The 22100-nt window shown below is 40.6% G+C and overlaps 1 protein-coding gene across 4 annotated transcripts in view; it reads left to right on the forward strand.

The window, feature by feature from the left end:
- limk1a (LIM domain kinase 1a) overlaps window positions 1-21125 on the forward strand; it is a 56399-nt gene extending 35274 nt beyond the window's left edge. For 3 of the 4 annotated variants that reach the window (XM_039622854.1, XM_031732965.2, XM_039622855.1), the window contains 13 exons: window positions 10654-10763; window positions 11789-12004; window positions 12333-12438; window positions 12802-13016; window positions 13169-13355; window positions 13597-13683; window positions 14668-14799; window positions 14955-15014; window positions 15615-15680; window positions 16380-16548; window positions 16668-16723; window positions 17329-17486; window positions 17895-21125. In XM_039622854.1, coding sequence (XP_039478788.1) covers window positions 10654-10763; window positions 11789-12004; window positions 12333-12438; window positions 12802-13016; window positions 13169-13355; window positions 13597-13683; window positions 14668-14799; window positions 14955-15014; window positions 15615-15680; window positions 16380-16548; window positions 16668-16723; window positions 17329-17486; window positions 17895-18063 — 1731 coding nt within the window. In that variant the 3' untranslated portion in view covers window positions 18064-21125. Of the gene's footprint in view, window positions 1-5194; window positions 5426-10653; window positions 10764-11788; window positions 12005-12332; window positions 12439-12801; window positions 13017-13168; window positions 13356-13596; window positions 13684-14667; window positions 14800-14954; window positions 15015-15614; window positions 15681-16379; window positions 16549-16667; window positions 16724-17328; window positions 17487-17894 lie in introns of those variants that run through there. The other variant, XM_031733039.2, reaches the window with a different exon arrangement.
- The last annotated feature ends 975 nt before the right edge of the window (window positions 21126-22100 follow it).

The following is a 22100-nucleotide window of genomic DNA, read 5'->3' on the forward strand; positions in this document are numbered from 1 at the left end:
TTTGGATTCAGTCCTCTTTGGTCCCTGACCATCTCCACCATGCTTAGGGATGTAGAAGCTCCATTCATATTGTTGCTATGATAGTTGTTTAGGGCTCTGATATTATGTTTGGGCTAGTTGTCATGCTACAGAGGGAATTTCAAACACCTCCCTGATGGTAGTGCATGATACATATGAGTCAAAAATGAGTAAAACTGCTTCACATTGCTGCATATTTGAGACATACATGAGTAGTTTTGAAGAACTAGGAGAGTAGAAGGAACAAAGTAGAAGAGGAAAGGAGCAGATTAAACAATTAAAGATTGAGAAATGTGGAAATGGTCTTAATAGACATTTTAAGTTGGGTTATGTAGCAGTAAACACAGGTACAGTGTAAATATGCTGTATAAAGTCTGCAACCAAAATACTTGCGAGAGGACGCCTACATAGTAAATCTTATGTGATTTTCAGTTCAGGTTGCATATACAGTTGTATATGGTTTGTCTAACTGAGCCAAAATGAAATTAAAATGGAAAATCAAAAGGAAAAAGAGAAGACAAAAACATCTAGAAAGTAAGTTAAATATATGAATGTGCTTGACATTAGCGCTGCTGCCTGTACTGCCACTTCTGCTTCTACAGAATCATACAGTTACTAAGTTACTCTTTCCACAAAAGATGCACCAAATCGGATGAATAGTTAATAAACATGTTGTATAAAAGTGTTAGATTGATGGGGAAATAAAAGGTGCTGAGGATACTCACAGGAAGCACTGCACTTGGTTGTTCATGAGAAAGTAAACTTTTTATATTAATTGAAATTATTACTGAACAAAATGATTGTATGACCTGAGTTTATATGCAGCGTGTCCATCAGGTCCCAAACCCTTTCCAAGTTTGCTGTTTGTGTGTTTTCATTGCGTTGTGTTCCTGACAGCTTTGGAGAGATGACGGTTATTCTGGCCTGACAGGCCTTAAACAATAAATCTCAGGGACTTTTCCCTTGCTGTGTCTTAGAATACAAGATGTACTGAAACAGTTGGAGGTGAAATCCGAGGCGTTTCCCTGAAATCACAAGTGTTTTCTATTCTTTGGAAATTTCTTTTCTTTTCTTTGGCATCATGTGTTCCTTTATGAAAATCTCCAAACCATGTTACAACATGTGCTGTACTTCTGTTGTCTTCTTGACACATTACTGTTGTTTTCAGTTTCACTCAGTCAGATGTATCTGAAACTTTGTGCAGTGTTAATGATTACGTAGATTAGCTTATTATATTAAAATAAGTTAAATAATGAAATAAAAGCATTTGTGCACATAGTTTTTCATTTGAACTGTTCAGTGAGTGAGGGTATAACCATATTAGTGGTATACAAATGTTGCTTTTCATTTTTAGTTAATATTAAGTAATACTTGTTTTTGGTTTGGCTGTAAAACCAGTGGAAAGTCCCAGATCAACACTGAACTTAACCAACTCCCACTGGTCTGATGTGCCTTGTGTGTACATGGGAGTCTGCCAGTTGTTTCTGTAAATGCCTGATGATTCTTTTGCCACTAAGTGAGAACAGATACATTTAATGTGTTGCCAAATCATATGTTTAAGATGCTGCAGTTCAGATTGTGGTACTGCTTTTACGAGAGCAGCCGTTGATCTCATCAGTAACTAAGTGGTTTAAAGCTCTCTTTCAGCATGTTGTAATCTCTTTAATTTGCATCGTATTTTGAAGTCTAAATATGAACTCCCTCTCAGAGGCCAGGTTCTCACACTGTGCCCTGTTTGATGGCAGGAAATAGATTATGTTACGATCACTTCCCTGTTTTAAATATTTTAATCAGACATAGTAATCTGCAAATGTCCTTCAGTAAAATGTGTTAAGACACTTGTTTATCATTTCCTCTTCCCGGTGTGGAAACACTGATGAGAACAGCCACCTCTGTGGGCTGAATTCCCCCCCGTAGGGTAGCTGTGGGCTGTTGGGTTTCACTTCTGAGTTCAGTGCCGGCAGCTTGGACTGAACTTAACTTTTGCTTTCTGCAAAGAGGCCAGTTTAGTGTCACACACTATACAGGTTACTGATGCAATTTTTCACTCCTGTTGCTAATTCTTTGTACTTGAATACCTCACAGATTGTATTTAGTTCTTTGTTTTACAGCAGTTTGTATGTAGATTTATCTAAAGTTGATTAAAGTCCCGAACCTTGCTTTGCTTACCGCTGGCAGTGTATTAGAGAATATTTCAGTCTTCCCAGTGTTCATCTGGTAATTGGGTTAACATCTCTGCATCGCTTCCACAGAGTGTAATAATTTAAGGAAGTTTGTTTTATTACTCATGAAATCAGCTTCTTAAAGAATATAACACAATCCTAATTAAAAGGATATTTACTTCATAACATAGTTGTTGTTGATGACTGCACAAAATACTATTTGTATCCTATTTTAGTGACATTTCTGAGAAAATACTCAGTTCATAATTTTCTAGTGACATCACAGCATTATAAAAATAACCACCTGGTGAACAGAGGGTGAATTTCCTCCACTGCATGACAGTAACTTTATCAGATGGGAAATCAAATACTTAATGACTGCTCACTGAGCTTGCTGAGTATCAGTAGAGTACGCTCCTGCATGCAGACATATAAGCACAGTAGCAATCCCTCCCTTTTTCTCTATTTGTAAGCAGTGACAGTTAAGTTGAAGTTTTCATTGGATTTCTATAGTGAAATTTTATCATAATGTTAAGCCTGGTCAGAACTGCGCGAGTAACCATGAAGCTAACAGTTGATGAATCAGCATTACTTAGTTATACAATTAACTAATTAGTATTCTGCATACTAAGACAGTCAAGAATGTTTTTGTTTGTTTATTTTTGTTTGTTTTTCTCTGCCTTGGATCATGAATAACAGAAATATTTGCCTATTCAGATAGACACTATAGTTTATTATAATGCTTCTTTTGGAGGATCAGGTTTCTCAGTGACTCTGGTCCATGTTTCCATGACAGTGCCATGCAGATTTGTTGGCTGAACATTCATAATGCAAATCACCTGTTCTGCGACATCACAAAGATGCTGTATTAATTTGAAATTTGAAAATAAAACCTCACTTTCCTGTTCTAAGTTGACAGGAATGGCACAAAGTTGGTTTTTCTTTCAGCGAGTTCTGAAATACTAAGACTAGCCCATGTGGGATCAACAACCATGCCACATTCAAAGTCACTTAAATCACCTTTCTTCCTGATCGTGAAGCTCACTTTGAACTTCAGAGGTCATCTTGACCGTGTACATGCCTAAATGCATGCTACATGCATCCTGGCATGTGACTGGCTATTTAGACATTTAACAACAGCTTAAATAGGTATACCTAAAAAATGTCCAGTGAGTGTAACTCACCATACTTTTGTACACTTTACATCCTGGCTACAGTGTCACAAGTGGAATTGTTAAGTGGGTACAATTAAAAAATCACAGGAGCTCTGTCTCTGACTTAGCATTAACATATATCTGTGAGAACTGTGTATGCCTTGTTATATAATTTGTTTACATTTCTGTGTGAAGCACGGTGGGCAGCACAGTGGCACGGTGGTTAGCACTGTTGCCGCACAGCAAGAAGGTCCTGAGTTCAATTCCACCATCAGGCCGGGGTCTTTCTGTGTGGAGTTTGCATGTTCTCCCCGTGTTTGCGTGGGTTCCCTCCGGGTACTCCGGCTTCCTCCCACCGTCCAAAGACATGCAGTTTGAGGGGATAGGTTAATTGGATAATCCAAATTGTCACTAGGTGTGAATGTGTGAGTGAATGTGAGCGTGAATGGTTGTCTGTCCCTGTGTGTTGGCCCTGCGACAGACTGGCGACCTGTCCAGGGTGTACCCCGCCTCTCGCCCTATGACAGCTGGGATAGGCTCCAGCACCCCCCGCGACCCTGGAAAGGATAAGCGGAAGCGAATGGATGGATGGATGGATGGATTTCTGTGTGAAAGTCATTACTGATTATTTTCCTAGAGATTCAGTCTCTCTTACCAACAAAAAACCCTGCTTGGTTAATGCTGACTTGGCCCAGGACCTTTTGCAAGAGACATTCTTTATATTCAATCTTGACTCCCCTGTACTGTGTATTTCTATTAGATTAGCACAGTTTGGAATCATTATAAAAGCCGTTTGTCACTAGACCTTCCAATAATCACATTATTAAGGTAATATGTATCCATATCATATGCTTGCCTAGCAGCTGTCTTTCACTGCAGTCTGTCTCCACCACTTTAGCATGAATGCGTCTGAATGTCTATTAATATCTGCACAGTACACACTCAGATGGTCCTCCAGCACCGGTCTAAAGTGAGGGCAGGGACTTGAACTTCTTGGCATGCACGACATGTTTGGGCCGAACTGTTCTGTGTAAGCTAAGACGGGAAAAGCGCAATAGGACACACCTATTTTACAGTAAATGTAACAAAGAGCTGTCTCTGAACTTTTTTTCAACTTTATGTGGTGAAATCCTGCCTGTTGTAATCTGACATTAGCATAGGACTTAAAAAGTATTTACTATTTAGTTATGCATTTACATCGATCTGCAGGATGTTGAATGAAGCTTTAGTTGGTCAGAAAAAACACTTAAAATAAAATATTAATTATTATATTAAACAGTTTTTAAAGCTTTAACTTCCAAAATGTTTGCTGCTATTACATTATTATTTTAGGTTGTATTGTTTTTACTTGGGTTTTACTAGTTTTGTTGATTTGGTTGAATAGTAAGCTTGTGGCTTGCTTTCACTGTGGCTTGCTTCACTATTAATATTTGAGATTTGAAAAGGATCAGTAATTGCATTTTTTATCAAGTTTTTTTGTTTAAAGGAAGAAAATGACAAGCCCAGTGCATTCACTTTACCTAGTTCAGCACAACACAAAATTAAACATGCAACACAAACAAATTAGTCCAACATAAAATAAAAAAACTTTCCATAGCATAACATTCAATAAGTCAGGCCTGTGACTGTTGCCGCTTTCAAAATGTGATTACAGGAATAGGGGGAGAGGGAAGGAATCCTCTGAAGACACCGTGGGGGGTTGGGCGGAGGGGGTGCAAAGCAGCCGGCAAGCTGACAGCGTGTACAAGAGTGGGTTGGGCCAAACAGGAAACGATGATGTCATAGCAAAAGTGAGTGAGAGAAAAGGGGAAGGCAGAGTGGTTGGGAGGGGAGAGGAGGAGTGGCACTGATTCAGAGATGAGCTCAGCTGCATAGGCGTGGGCTGCTCGCTCTCTCCTCCCCCTCTCAGTGCTCTCTTGCTGCCTGCCTTGGCTGCTGCCAGTGTTTTGTTATGACAGCGGGGGAAATCGCCTGCCTCAGTAGAATGAACTAGAACAGCAAAGAGGAGAGACGCCGGCTCCCGTTGACATGGTGGGAGATTTATTTTTCTGGAGCTTCTGCTGTCTCAGGCTGTGGAAAAGGGATAAGAAGGTGAGCTTATTCGCTGCTGCTGATGCTGATGGTGACGCTCTGGGTGTCTGAGTGATTTATAGTATTCATGAGCCGGTGAGGAGGCAGCAAAGCAGGTCTCTAAGCTGGTTCAGATAGTTTGCCGGTTGCTTCTACACAGTCTTGTTCCAGCATGTCTCTTTAATGTTAAAGCCAGAGCATGAAACATAGTGTGTTTTGTGTGTCCCTTTAAACTGGGTCAGTGTATTGCTTTTTCTAATTACAGATATGCGTCTTTTTTTCTGCTCCAGTGTCATGAAAATGTGATGAGCCATGGCACACATGCTATTTTTAGGATGCGTTCTTCCTCACATAAAAGTGCTAGCACATTCAAAAAGATTATTTTTAAAAATCACTGTCAGGACATTTTCATTTATTTATTTATTTTTTATGAAAGTGGATTTGAGACTTGCAGAAAGAGAGGGAGGGGGGCCGACAGGCTGAATAGCAGCTTTCTAAAGCGGAGGCCAGGGTATGCTGTGGCACTGTACAGTTTGTGACGGTAGGGGGTTTCCATTCAGACAGCATCAATGTGACCCACTGTCTTCCCTGTCAGCCTTTCAGTCTAATTATGTTTGCTTAAATGATGTCTACTGTAGCTTCATCATCTTTTTACTTGATTTCTGTTCAGCCAGCTTTGATTGCAGTTTTGTAGAGCATCTTGATCATACTCTTTGTGTTTAAGCTTTAGGAGATCCCTTTGACAGATTTTGGAATTTGACCCAGTTGTAGCTCAATCTCAGTGCAGCAAATCAGGTATCAGATACACATGCTCTTCTGACTGTTCCCCCACATGATGTCATTTTTTTTTAAACACAGCTATTAAAAATTTTTGTTTTGCTTTCTGTGAACTCAGTCACATATGGACTGCGTATTTCTGTTTAGCTCATGCAGGATGCCTCAGAGGAAAGTTCATTACATCAAGGACGGGTTTAAGCAAAGCCAGATCTCCTATAATCCTGTGAGTCCATTCAGAGTCACCCTTTGCGTTGTTGATATGAGGTCATTCTTTCACATTTTGCAAGAGTATTGTTAAGTCAGAGGATCCAACCGGTGCTTCTAGCTGCAGGGGTTCAGTTTCAGAATGGGTGCACCTTTATTCATGTTTGGTTTGTATTCCTAGGAAATTTGTACAAATAGTCAATGGTTTGCAGACCTGCAAGCGCCTAGTGATGTTATCCTTTGACTGTGGTGTCCCAGAGGCATCAGATTTTCACTAATGTATTCCTTAAATAGATAACTTAAAAAACAATGTATTTAAATATATTCAAGTTTTTCTTATTCAACATCTTGCATTTACTTTGCTGTTAATATAGTTTCATAAAAATCATTGTCTTCACTTTAGACGTGAGATCAGTGTGTCAACCTCCCAGTTCTTTGGCCCTGCTGTTTTCTAGAAAGTTCTTCACGTCTGCGATCAGACATGCGGTATCTGTTTGTGGTCCTTTGTATTCACTGCTGCTGGTTGGCATAAAGGCTTTCATTAGTAAACATAATCAGTGAGGAAAATGTGAAATGATGTGATGAAAATGCAACAATGTCACAAAGAAGATATGAAAGACCTTGAAGCAAAACCGGAGCAAAACAGGAACTAAATGATTTGGGTTGAAACATGACGTGTCTTTGAAATTTTATATAAGGAACCGCCACCACTGGTCTGCCTTAGTTTTTTCAGCCCATGTGTTTCTAACATAATCTACATGCTAATTATAACTGTATTTACTCAGATCTCAGTGTTGTTATTTTATCTGTCACTGAGAGTATGACACTGTTGTAAATTCCTAAAAAACAACCTCCAAGGGTCACTTCACATTCCACAGCCACTCTAAGGTTGCACTTATAAATCATTAAAAAACAAACAAAGTTTGAAGGCTACATTAACCCAAAAGTGTCTGTGGGTGATGGTCACACGTTGGTGGTGATGAGGTAACACTCGAAACTACTTAGAAATTTTTCTTCCCCATCACCTCATCAGTACTTCTTCACCAGAAAAACCCCGCAGACTGCAACCACTTAATAATGTGGTGATAATGTATGCTAAACTGTTTAAGGAGTGAACTCTTTAAACTTGAGGGATCCTCACTGTCTGGAGAAAAGTCAGATAACAGAATTTTTTTTTAAAAAGTACTGATGTGTCAGATACTTTTATCTACATATAGTGTGGTATAGTAAAAACAAGACTATGATGAGGTCATTGTGAAGAAACTTTCCAGCAATGAGTTTCACAATTTAACATGAAGACACTCCTTGATTCTGTTTCACACACTGATGATGATATTCTGCTACTAAATTAAAGGCTTCTCTCCAAACATGATTATTGTTAGATTCACTTGTATGAGCTCTTCTAACATTTAGCCTATATGTTGTAAGATTTACCCAGCTTGGTTAAAACTTGTTTAAAACTTGTTTCAAGTGCCCAGTTCCCCACACATGGATTAGCCAGAACCACAAACTTTTTTCTTTTTTTTAAAACCTGGGATTAGGCTTAATCCATGTCTTGGAAAGATGCTAAAAAATAGTTTTGATGTAGAGATGAGTCATTCAATTCAAGTCATTTCAATTAAATTCTATTTTATTTATATGCCGCTAAATCACAACAACAGTGGCCTCAAGGTGCTTTATAATGTCTATAGTAATAGAGAGAAAACGTCAACAATCCAACAACCCCTATGAGCAAACACTTGGTGACAGTGGAAAGCAAAAACTCTCTTTTAACAGGAAGAAAACCAGGTTCAGGGAGGAAAAGCCATGTGCCGTGATCGGACACAAGACAGACTGTAGAAGAGAACCAGCGTTTAATAAGACCTATGATTAAACTTAGTAACAAATAATGTACCAACTATTTGGCAAGTGTAGTTGTTGTGTAGCTAACTTCTATCAGTTTGCTAAATTTTAAATAAACTTCCTCCATGAATGTTATATATAGAATTACATATATATATGTAGAAGAAATTAGCATTAAAACTGCACTTTTAGTAAACTCCACACTCTTTAAAAACATCATTAGTATAAACATTTGAGCACAGAAGCTACAAAGACCTCAATTGTTCTTTAGCTTCATTTCTCTCTGTCATCCCATGAACATGGCGCACGTGGCAGCAGAGTAACGGCAGCTTGACCCGGTTACTCCTGGACCCCATGGACCCACTTCCTCTCCCCCCAGGCAGACATGTGTTCTCTGTTTGGTTTGTGTTCACTCGAAGAGGACACGAGGCTAACGCACACCATCACACACACTCTTGAGCATGACTATGAGCTAATGCAGACTCGACACACACCCACAGACCTTATGTCAGGATAGGATGTGGAACCAGTGGTTTTTTAATGCATCTGGTGTTTCTTAAACCTTTTTTTCTTTTTTTTCTATTGAGTGATTTCGTATTTCTTCTTTTGTCCTTTTTTTTTAATCATTCAATCCACACTTTAGAGGGAGACCACGTCCTAAGTGTGAGGGGAGCAGCTGTCGCCTGTCACATGCGGGTTTAAAGAGGGTGTGTGTGTGTCTGTTGTGTCTGCATAGCAAGCAAATGGCCGCCACAGAGTCAGGGTGTGCAGAGCCACACGTCCGTTTCATCTCCGTCCAGCTGTCCTCTCTTCCTGTCTTCTTAATTTATTTGCAGGGCTGCACCTAAGAGAAATCTACACCTAAGAGAAAATGTGGTGCTAAAAATAATCGGGCAGCTTTTGTGTTTAACTTTAAAATGATCTCCCATTCTCACAGCACTTGCTGCTTTAGGTTGTGTTTACGTGTCCTTTCAAAGTCATGGTGTAATTTTTATGGCTCCTCTTTTTGAGACTGCTTAGTTGATGAATAAAGAAATTAAGCTGGTCGATTAACCTCGCAGCTGCCTCGTTCCCTGTGTCCATTACAGAGCCTATTTTCTATTTTCTCCTCTTTTGTTCTTAGGATACAAGTTGACTCTTATTCTCCTGTTAGTGGCAGAGTCTAACGTTTGTTGTTTTTAACTTCAAAAGCAGAAACTGAAATATTTAAGATACAAATAAGTCAGGATGAGGGCATATTTTATTGCTGTGTAGCTGGAAGGAGCTGAATTACTTTAAAAAACCATAAATTAATTGCGGGGTCTCCCTTGCTACAGCCCAAGGCCTCGACATGTGTTTACGTGTTTGTGTGTCTTCACTGCTGTTTTCCCAGGAGGGAGGAGTAGTCGACATATGGCTGTAGACGGAGGTTTTCATTGATTCTTTGATCTTCACTTTTCCCCTCTCTGTTTTTAGGTTTACTACCATTTAAAGGTAGTACTGCTTAGAGGCTGATTCAGGTTTGCAGGTTTGCAGCCATGAACTTTTTATAATGATCTGAATCATATGCAGTATTGCAGGGGCAAAGTCAACGTTAATATTTCATCAGGTATTCTGGTGATTATTTCTCCACTAGTTTATCAGAAAGTTAAATAACGGAACAGCTGAATGAGTAAATTCTGTTTGCATGTGATTGATTATTCTTTGTCCAGCTCTCCTCCATGCGGTGCCCCTTCTTAGTCCTCCTGTATCTCATTAGCATTGTAAATCAGTGCAGTTGAGGAGTGCTGTCAAGGGGTCCACTCCCTCCAAAAATTTCTGCCACTAAAAGCGAAAAATGGACTAACAAGCACAGCCTCTGGGGAGCAAATGGCTCTCATGGGCTTGACCTTAGGTACTTAATTTCATGTCTCATGTTTAATCATTAAGCCTTTGAGTGGGTGGGTCGTTTGCATGGACAGGCGCCACATTACCTGAAGGAGTCGATAATAATACATCGAAGGCTACTTAATCAATTATTTTAGTCGATGAGCGTCGCAACAAGCAAGGACAGGGAGTGGCATTAAAAGTGAGAGTGTTGGTGCTTGATTTTTCTGGTCATTTTAGTGGTCTCTGGTCTGAGGAACACCCAGAGCATCACCCTCAGAGCTGCCAGTATGAATTATCGGCTGCTCTGTTTTCTTTATTGGCCATAACTCAATTCTCTCTCTTGTTTGCAAAACTGCCCCGAGCTCTGGAGGGCATCTGGCAGCAGCAAACTCGATGCTTGAGCATGAGACTAATGATTACCCTCAATGACCAGACCTCGCCCTTCTTCCCAGAGACAGCTTCGTGTTGCTTGTTGCTCAAAAACCCTGAAATATTGTTAAGTTGTTCCTCTTTAGATAGGAGAAAAATCTGTTTACATGTTCATTTATGTATTTGTGTGTATGTGTGTTTTTTAACAGGTCGCAGGGGAACAGAAATATCATCCAGAATGCTTCACATGTCTGAACTGCCGATCGTTCATCGGTGATGGAGACACATACGCTCTGGTGGAGAGATCTAAACTGTACTGGTGAGCAAAAAAAAAAAGCTGAGGCGCTTGCTTTATGTGTCACATCCATCATAGCCTGTGAAACTAGTACTCATGATCTTTCCCCAGTTTCATCCTCTGCCATAAGCTAATCCGCTCAGAATCCCTAGGAAAGCACAAAAGTGTGCCATAAGCTGCTGTTGATTGACAAAATCTCAAATTTATTCAGCTTATTTCTGGCTTCAAAGGGCTTTTTGTCAACATTATGACAAACTGGTGACAACTGGCAGAAGACATGCTCATATCTGAGTGTGTTTTAAGCATGAAACCAGTCATAAAACCATTAAACTTGGAGAAGAATGCTTTTATTATCATATAAACAGCAGCTGCAGTTTGAACATCATATTGTTAGTTGCTAGCTTCCAATAGCTCCAGGGTTGCTTTAATGTTCTCGTCACAAGTTTCAGACTGTATCTATCAAAGAATATCATGAGAGAGGCGGCTAATTGTATTCTGCAGCAACATAATGACATCGCAGTGTCCATAAAGACTTAGATTCAACAAGAACAGTGAGTCTGGGGTTACATGAGAGACAGAAGACTCTGAGACAGCCTAAATCTACAGAACTATGGTACCTCCCCCACAATACTTTTGAATTACTCACCTTGAGAGCTGGTGTTTTCTCAGATCATTACATTCACTGAGAAAGTCGCATGTTGCTGACTGACATGACACAGAAAGGAGATCAGCAACAGCTTTACAATTTTTTTTGGGGGGGGGCTGTCCTTGTTTGTCATCATCTCATAGGTTATTAGTCACTTCATAAGATTCTGACTTATCAAAGGTCAACCTGAGTCAAAACAATGAGTGTACAGTGTTGTCTGGGCTGAGCCGAAGCAACATGTGACACTGTGAAAATTATTGTAATGAGAAGTTGATTTTTCATAGAAACCTCATGAGGATTCCTATTATCTGTTTTATTACCGGCGTTCTCATTTTTAGAAAAAAAAATAAAAGAAGAATAAATTCCATTCTTGATCTCTACTTCTGTTCCTCTCTGGCTCCAGTGGTCACTGCTACTACCAGACCATCGTGACCCCGGTGTCGCTGCCGGACTCGCCATGCTCACGGATCCCTCACACAGTCACACTGGTGTCCATCCCGGCCTCCGCCGATGGCAACAATGGCCGCAAAGGGCGCGGTTTCTCCGTGGCGATTGACCAGCCGCTAAGCCCGACCAATGGCTACAGTCCCGAACATGGACACACCGTCAGAGTCTCCCAGTGAGCCACATTTGTGTTTTGTGGATAAAATGAATATTGTGTTTCAGTTTGTGGAATGTAGAGCAAGTGGAAAATGAAGAGGAAGGGGAATGAGTTAAGAGATGCAGCATTAGGGGAGGTTAATGGTGGAGGACAAAGGATAAAGGAGGGGGATTTATAAATGGAGGCCAGAGTGATAGATGAGATTAATTTAAAATGTATAATAGAGTGGAAGGATAGTCACTGTTATTCAAATGAGCTCAGACTTATCTGCTCTCTGGACAGTACTAAAAGAAAAATGTTCCCTGTGTGCACAAAGGTGTTTAAGGAGATTTTTCTTTGTTTCCAGGGTGGATGCCGACTGCATCAGCCCAGATGTGAAAAATTCCATTCACGTTGGAGACCGGATCTTAGAAATTAATGGGACGCCCATTCACAACGTTCCTCTGGATGAGGTATTCATTACTGTCCTTTATGCGTTTGCTGCTAAAAGATGATGCTTTAGTTTCACTCAGGTGGTTTCTCGGTGTTCCTGTTGTTTTGGAGGAAAATGGGATGATATCCATCTTCAGCTTTTGAGGATTTCCAGTGGCAAGATGAGACTTAATAATATAACCAGCTGTTTAAATAAATGATTGCTTCAGTAAATTCATAAGGGAAGTTACTGAAATATGAGTGCTTCATCTAACACTGAACTTATAAGCAAATCCAAATAGAGCACTTCAATGTGCAGATAGATCCTTTTAAGTTATGAAATGCATTAGTGCCGTTCACTTTTTGATCTGACCATCCTGTCTGATCTGTCTCTTCCTCTACAGATTGACCTGCTGATCCAGGAAACAAGTCGGCTGCTGCAGCTCACCATCGAACACGACCCTCACAGCCAGTCGGGACAGGAGGGAGGCTCCTCAGAGGCTGAGGACCAGGTGGACGGTCCGTTGTCCACCCCACTGTCAGAAGGGCCCAGCCCCATCCTACCCATCACCCAGCCCCCCAATCCAGACATCAGCAACCTGAAATCCCGCATCATCACGTAAGACATCAATGCAGCAGCTAATATACTTTTATCACAGTTTGCTACAAAGAGTAAAAGTGGTGATAATGTATGTTCTCATCTTCCCGTTAATAAAGTGTGAACACCTTCCTTAATGAAAAGGTTGATTTCTTTGTTTTCTTCTCTCTTAGGCGAAGTTACAGCACTGATAAGTCGCCTGGATCCAGCAATGCTGCGTCACCAATCTCCCAGAGGAAGGACATCAATCGGTCAGAGTCACTTCGGGTTGTCTCAAACCGGACTCACCGTATCTTCCGCCCATCTGACCTCATCCACGGAGAAGTGCTGGGGAAGGGATGCTTTGGACAAGCCATAAAGGTAGATTTGAGTTGGCAGAGACTCCTTAGACTCTTTAGTTTTATTTACAATGTAGCATGCAACAAGTCATACTGAGAAAAATCCAGAAGGGGGCAGCATTGAGATGAAAGAAGTGTATAGAGGTAGGAGGATTTGATGACTGGGGATTTATCACATCAGGGAATTTTTCTTTTTTAAGTTTTGTCTCTTAACATTGCTTCAGACAGTGTTGCTTAACTTTGTGCATTGTGTCTTGTTAAAGGTGACACACAGGGAGACGGGTGAGGTGATGGTGATGAAAGAGCTGATCCGCTTTGATGACGAGACTCAAAAAACATTCCTCAAAGAGGTGAGTGGAGACAGACCATCACAGAGACTTCAGACTGTGAATGAAACATAACACAGAGCGGCTTGTGCACAAAAGCTATTGTTGTTTTTTCTTCTATAAGCCAAAGCTAAAGATTGTAGTTAAAGTGAGCCATTCCTGAATGTGGGAAAGGGGTAAATGAAAAAGGCAGACGTCTCACACCTGAAAAGAAAATGAGATTAAAAAGGCATAAACTCCCCTTTGAAATAATATCGGTTCATTATGCTCACATAGTCCTGTCTCCCAAAAATGATGGCTGGGCAGATTTTATTTTACCGCCCACATTAAACTTTATCTCTCTGCCGACCTCCCTAAAGACAGCCGATAGCAGAGGATGACTCAGGTTCAGATTTCTGTGAGGCTTTTTGGATTTTGAGGATCTGAATCACTCGTCGTGTTCCTGTTTGGCGCTACATTAGCCTCATTCATCCAGTTAACTGTCTCCTAAATGGGATGTTTGAAGCTCAGAAAAATGGTTCCACTTTAGTTGTGGATGTTTATGAGTGGGTATTTAGCTTTATTATTGGGTTGAAACAGTGATGAGTCTTTGCTTGTAATTAGAAAAGTGAGTAAAGAGATTCGCTGTAAAATGAGCCCCAATCACAGCTAAGCAATGATTATTACTCGTGCTGGCTGTTTGTTTGTAGGTGGCCCAAGTCTTAAATTACTGAGTCTCGTGTAATCCTCATTGGTGAAGATTAGAAAAGAAGGAGGCAAACATTGCAGATGTCATGTGTAACAGTGGCGTGCCGCCTCCTCCATGTGACTTTAGTTTTACCAGTAGTGTAGTCACATTTGTAAAGTAGCAGAAGTAACTGCAAAAATATTAACACTGACTGTCATAATTTGTTCAGGTGATAGTTTTGTACTGTGAATATTTAAGATCCCTTACAGCTACTGTGGACTTTTCCCAGAGATGTTACAACAGTGTGTGAAAATAAATAAATAATTATTTGTGTCTTTAAGGTGAAAGTCATGCGATGCCTGGATCACCCCAATGTGCTCAAGTTTATCGGAGTCCTCTACAAAGACAAGAGACTCAACTTCATCGCAGAGTACATCAAAGGAGGCACTTTGCGGGAAATCATCAAAAAAATGGTAAACAAGAGGGGGGGTGTTTGTTTCCTATATGGAATTCCAATGCACGGACTAGCATGGTTATTATTATAATGATAATAATAATAAAGAAGTAATGATTCATCAGTTTATACCAGTATGTTACATTAAGTTGTGTATTCTGTTTTTTCCCACAGGACTCAAACTATCCCTGGAACCAGCGGGTCAGTTTTGCTAAGGACATCGCTGCTGGGATGGTGAGTGTATATACTGTTAATACACTCAGGAAAACAAGCCAAGGGTTTTCTACATGGAGAAAGTGGTTTAGATCATTATCATTGTTTTGCCACTGCATACACAAAAACACAGAACACGACACTGCCAGACTCTAAAACATACAGAGGGAAGTGGTGTGGTTGTATTGTCGATAACAAAACATAACCAAGATCATAACCTTATAAATAAAAATCAAATCCTGCTGAGCCAAGAGAAAAGTAGAGATCAGTGGTTGTGAGAGACGACTTTTTGCTTTAGTCTTGCCGTTGTCTCCCTCTAGTGGTCATGTTTGTGAGCTACAACACTTGTGGGGTACTTTTCTCACTATAAAGGTTAAATCAGAGCATAAATTCCCGCAGGATAGGAACACAGGTTCTCTGGATTTCCCCCCAGATATCTGTACAATGATGCATGTCAAGCATGACTGTGTTATTGTATATTCAGCAACAGCTTTTTGAGATAAACCCAGACAGTATTGTTCTACTTGGCAGTGTTCTACTTACAGATTATCAAAAGACTGTTTATTTATTTTTATTCTTCCTGCCTTTCCTTCCTCTCCTATCTGTCTGTCTGTCATTCAGACATATCTGCACTCCATGAACATTATTCATCGGGACCTGAACTCTCACAACTGTCTAGTCCGAGAGGTAAGAACTTGTCTTCCTGAACACTTTTGTGTTTGTGCCGACATACCTCTGCACATACAGCATGTTTTCTTTAAGGATTTAGTACGGCGCACCTGCCATTCGCTCATACAAAAACAAAAAAGGGCTTTGTTCGCAGTTGCTATGGGAGACTAAGACGACTTTAAAAACACTCCACACAAGAAGCTTAAAGCAGAAACGTTCAGCTTGCCTGACCTAAACAAGGGGAGTGCTGAACACGTGTCACATAACAACAAAATGTTTGCCTGACAGCCTGGAGATTAATTTTAAGCTCACTGGAGAAGCTTAAACCTGATTCACCACAGATATATCCCTGAACGCTATGTCTGTCTTTTTTTTCAGAAGTGATGATGTTGATAGTGAAAAGAGTGAATCCAGAACTAGTAACTAGCAGGTTGACGCTCTTTTCAGACAGTGTTTCCCTTAAGCTGGAAAGCGAATGAACTAAATATGCCCATTTCCTTTATGAAAAGAGAACAAGTCATTAAACCTGTCAGCCGGTGGTCTCACACACAAGCTGTCCCCTGCTCCCAGCAAGTGATTTCATTGCATCTGACATCATTTTATATTGTGAATGTCATTAATGTGAATACTCTGTGTAGTAAAAATCAAATTTTGTGACTTTTGGTGAGTATGCTTGTTGCATAAAAATAAAATGTTTGGGCATATTTCACTTTAAAGAACAACACAGTGGTGGTGGCAGACTTCGGGCTGGCGCGACTCATGGTGGACGACAAGCACGGGGAAAAGCTGACGCAGGGAAAGCTGTCTGGCCTCAAGAGACCCGACCGCCGGAAGAGATACACGGTGGTGGGAAACCCCTACTGGATGGCTCCAGAGATGATCCATGGTATGGACCACAGGAAGTGATCCATGTCCTTGCTTTCCTGTGCTAATCACAAATATTTTTTTGAGTATGAGATCACCAAAATCTTAACATTAGTCTAATTTTGTCTTTTTCCTTCGCAGGGAAGAGCTACGATGAGAGAGTAGACATCTTTTCCTTTGGTATCATGCTCTGCGAGGTAAGCTATCCATCAGCTGCTCTGGATATCTTGGATTCCTGAAGTTATATTTTTTTCATGAATAAACCCGGAGATCTCAAATGTCTTCAGTGCCTCCAGATGATAAAACCAGTCTAAGGTGTTATTCTGTAAGTAGAGGAAAAAGTTAACGCTGTCAAACCTTCAAGTTAGCCTCATATGAAACACTCCATTACATTTTATTAGGGGAACAGTCTTCCTTCTCCCAAACTCCACATTTCTTAGAGGGGGATAATTGCTTTCCGACTGAGCATCCAGCACCACACTGATGAAGGCTTGCAGCCTGACCACACACCATCCACATAATTTGGGCTCAACAGTTTAATTCAGTCAATCAGGAGCTCCAGTATGAGTTCTCCAGATGAACGTTATTATCCAGAGAACATTACAGGGATTAGAGGGCAGGAAAGCAAAGAAGTCTTCATGTGGCTGCTGACGGGCACACAAACGATAGTTGTGGTCTGCTGGCACCATGAGCTTCAGTTTGGAGGGTTTGCTGGTTTTCAGCTGGAGGAGCTGACTGAGGCTGGGGGAGACTTCTGACACTTCCATCTTTAACTCTTTTTGCTCTTTCTCGCTCTTTCCAGATCATTGGCAGGGTGAATGCTGACCCCGACTACCTCCCCAGAGCGACGGACTTTGGACTGAACATCTCGGGTTTCCTGGAGCACTACTGTCCCCCCAACTGTCCCCGCGCCTTCTTCCCCATGGCTGCTGTGTGCTGTGACCTCGATGCAGACAAACGGTCAGACACCAGATTCATTTTGACATGTAACCTAAAGGGACAGTTCATCAAGAGTTGGATTATCACAGGAGCCAGCATTTTATTTAAAGAGGTTTTTCTGATACTAACCAACCAAAAAAACAATTTTCTTGATCCTTTGAAACTGGCCTAAACTTCCAGTTCTAACAACTTTGGTTATTTCAGCACATTAAAAGGATTAAACTAGCATAAATCCTTCACTGTGTTGTATGACTAACTCAAGTAAACGCCCCTCAGGTACCTGGATTTTTCAATTCTGAGCAAGAAAATCAAGTTTTATTGTGTTTTGAGGTGAACTGTCCCTTTAATTATATCAAAAGAACTTGATAAATACAAATAAATAGGAGAGGTTTACAAACTGTGGTGTCCGTCTGCTTTCTTAATACACAGGCCTGCTTTCTCCAAACTGGAGGAGTGGCTGGAGAACCTGAAGATGCACTTGGACATCGGTCTGCCCCTGATGTCCGAAGTGGACCAGCTGCACAAGGCCTTCTGGGAGCACCACAGCATAACACGTCCTGAGAACGGCCTGCACACCCACCCCGAGCAGCCAGAGTAGGCCCGAGCACAACAGGGACAAGTGGGACGTTATCAATAACCCCCACAGGGGCGGCAACCACCTTGCCTGGATTGGCGCAGTGGGCGGAGGAGTCATGTAAATACCCCTCCGTGTTTGTGGGAGCAGACTGGCTCAGGCTCAGTGAATAGACTCAGGGGGAAAAATGTCAAACTGAGAAAGCCACCTGCGTGAGACGCACACATATTGACTTTCAAAGTAAAATCAAGAGACATTAATTAGAATTGCTTGATTCTGCTGCACCTGAAGCGAGTGGAACACGTCATATGCAATCAGACCAGACTTTCAAATCACAAATCAGCTCTCGAATCATGTAGATTTAACTTTAGAGGTCATACCAGGTCAAGAATACTTGCTGTACTTACTGTAGTGTGTATGTTCATGTGGAAATATAATCCCCCCGCCCCCACCCCTAAAAACAATGCATACAGCAGACCTTCACTTTAGGCATCTACAGAATACATTGTGGAGTAGGTGTTTGCAGGTTTGGTTTTGCTTTCTGTTTGGACGTCAAAGACGAGGGAGTGTGGGTGTGTGTGTATGTCTGTGTGTGTCGTTTAGAGCTTTAGATCGACTCATGAAGCAAACCCTTTCAAGCTTTAAATAGTTCACAGAAGAGCGCATGACTGTAAATAATGCTGTCAGGTCAAATCCTGGTTCTTCGTATCCCTCTGACCTCATTTGGTCACAAACCACTAATCTAGTTGTGTCGCTGCCCCTCTCCCCTATTTCTTGTGTAGCACTGACTTTCACATGGAGGTACACGTACCCCTTTTTGGCATAGATTTGGTACGTTGTCTCTCAGTTTTAAGAGCTGTTGGCGTATCTCATCCGCACCGACATTTAAACACTTAACAGTGTACATAAACTATGACAATGTAAATGTTTTAAATATAGTAAATGTACAGACATATTTTATATACGTACGCGACATTGCCATATTTTTATTGGCCGACCAGAAATGGAGAGTAGAGGTTTGACTGCAGTTAAAAAGGCACAGCCGAAAGGGTTTTTTTCTTCCCCCCCTCTTCTCTTTCTACATTTCCACCACTGTGGCAGGTTTGGGGCTTTTACTGTTCGACGTATGTGCAATCTTAATCCCTAAAACGTCATTTTAAACCCCGTAAATGTTACATTTTCGTCTTTTCTCTCTATCCGAAAAAGCAGCAGTCAACCTGGGAGCTTTTGTGTTGCCACAGATGTCCGCTGGAATAAACGTTAAAATAATACTGGATCAATCTAATCGCATCAAATGGCTTTAAACTAGCTGAAACTCTAAGACTACGTATTGTGATCAGCTCTAATTATGTGGTTTTGAGAGCAATCAAGCAGCTCTTAAGGGTTCCCTCTTCTCTCGTGTACTGTACAGTAGTTAAGGTACTGCCTCATTACGTCAGCTGTCTGTCCCACACCTCTGTCTCTTGTTTACATGTAAACGCTGGCTGTAAATATTCCTGTATTCCTTCCATTGTCTGTGTGCATCCTCAGAAATAATCTCCTTTGCACCTTCTAACATGAGACATTTATATCTTTTTTTTTTGTTTGTTTGTTTTTTTATTCCTGCTGATGTTTTCACAAGCTGCATGATATTCTTGCTAGGTCTGCTCAGCTTCTGACCAGTTATTTTTGTCTTTATTTGAGATTTTAAAAAAAATTATAAAAGAAAGACAAAAAAGCGTATACAGAGTAAGCCGGGGTTTTAAAAAAAGGAAAAAACAAAACACAGCATCCCTCTCTCTCTCTTTGTTTTTTAATAGCTATATACCCACTGAAATCTTTTTGTACACATTTGAGTACTTTTATTTGCACTATATAACCAAGTGGCTATTTAAAGCCACGTTTGTTAATTTTTCTCTCTTGGGCTACTTGTGATAAGGAAATAATGTCAGTTCAGGTTGAAATATGAATGCAAGACACTGATAGAGCCTTTTAACTATAAAAAATGGGATCCGGGAAATTCATCCTCTCGATAGCAAACTGCACCGTGTTTGGACCGTGCTTCTGATTTATTATGAAGATGCATTTACACGGTTAAACTTTTAAATACTGTTTTTTGGCAGCAGATTCGTCAACCCCTCCTCTCATATATCTGCGGTAATATTGCTAATAGTTTCGTTTCAACATAACTTTTTCTACCTAAATAAAGCTAAAGTTTCCGAGCTTTTGCTACCGTGAGGATGAGATGTCCCGGCTCTGCCTGCTGCCTACAGACCAGTCCTTTGCGAATGATGTTCTGTGTTGTTTCTGACTGCTTGTTCCATGTATGACGCCCACAGAGGATGCAACCACTGCTGGTCTTTCTGACAATAGAGCACTTCCTCACCTTTTCATTGTACTCTTTTTGGCTCAGGGCCGTAATATTCTGGAGCTTTTTCTCGATTCAGTTAATCCAGCAGTTTCGCAGAAAACCGCTCCTCAGCACCGACACTGAGAAAACATGTAAACTATGTCAGTATGTAGGCTCGTCACACAAATGCGCTTCTGTAAAGTGAGCCCCTCCCGGTTTATGTGTTCGTTCGTGGGCACATTTTCTTTCTCCATCCCTGTCTGAGCCATGTTGAGCATGTTAGGTGTGTCTGTGAGGAAGTGTCGATGATCGCCGAGAATGTCGCCGCAGCACTTCTTTGCAAAGGATCGTTACCTCTGAACAATGCTGTGCCTTTGTTGTAAGCTAGCCTTGCCAACGATTTGAAAACATGAACTGATTTCCCTTTTTTTAATGTATCATAAGTGCAAGCCTGATTCAAGTGGATTGATTATCGTTGCTGAAACCACGTTGTATGAGATTTCATCTTGTTCTGTAACGTATTTATATTTTCCAGATCTCCATTGTTAGTTTTGATATTTTCATATTTCTTTTTTGTCTTATTTAATTTTTTTCTTTCTTTCTTTTTTTTACACAAGCTGTGAAAACAATTCTGCACTTTAATCCTGAACGTTTAGACTCTGAGGAGGCAACTTTTTTTTTCCATTTTGTCACAGCTACAAATAAAACTGTTGCTCCTTAAAATAAACCAGGTGTCTGTTCTTCTTACACAATACTATGCAAAAGTCTGGAGGCAGCCTTTGTTTCTTTATATGTTGCGAGGAAAATGGGAAATGTTTGCAGCAGTTTAATGAAATATGTAGACATGCATAGAAATACTGTATATAAGGCAACAACAGAGATCCAAGCTTGAAAGTCAATATTTGTCTTGACCACCTTTATTCTCCAACACGGCATGAACAGGCAGCGTTCTTTAAGCAGTTTTCAGGAATAGTTCTGGCTCCTCTGAAGTTATGTATATAAAAATGATGGGTTGCTTAAGGCTTTTGTACAGTATTATATCTATATTCTGCGATTAACCTCCTTCCACTACTGAAGCACCAGTGAGCTCTAAATATGGTTGTTCCGATGACATGTGCTTATCTTGGAGAGCAGTATCAGCACTATCTGCAGAGAAACTGTGTGGGCAACATTAAAGTGATAAAAATAGTGCTTGTTTCAACTTGGGATGATGGAGGGAGTGAGTATTTTAAAAAAGTTTTTACAAAGCAACCACCAGATGTCACCATCTGTCTCTTATTATATCTGCTCATCGTTTAGATTCATTTACAGTTAGCAGTATACACCTGTCACTACTACTGTTAAAAACAATAAACAAACACAGCATGAGTGGAAGACATGTTTACAGCTTTTTCTTAAATTAAAGCGCACAGTTTAAACATAATTTTATTAAATCAGAAACAGTCCAGCTAAAAGCAAATATACCCTTGTAGTACTGCTGAAGTCTTATTATTTAAGCATGAATTTCAGCATTGAGTTGTGGAGGTGCAGTTTTCAGATTCTAAAATGAGAGAATGTAAGTAAGAAACTAGTGAGAAATGCAGTTATCACAGCTTCAACGAGGTGTCACCCTCAAGCGTGTTGCTTTGTCACATCAACACTTTGCACAGATCTTCAGCTGACTCCAATCTGAGACGATACAAACTGCAGATCTTCATGTCTGAGAACCATGAAAGAGTTGAAGTTGTATCCT

Source organism: Oreochromis aureus, linkage group 14 (genome assembly GCF_013358895.1).
Source record: "Oreochromis aureus strain Israel breed Guangdong linkage group 14, ZZ_aureus, whole genome shotgun sequence".
In the NCBI taxonomy this organism is placed as follows: Eukaryota; Metazoa; Chordata; class Actinopteri; order Cichliformes; family Cichlidae; genus Oreochromis; species Oreochromis aureus.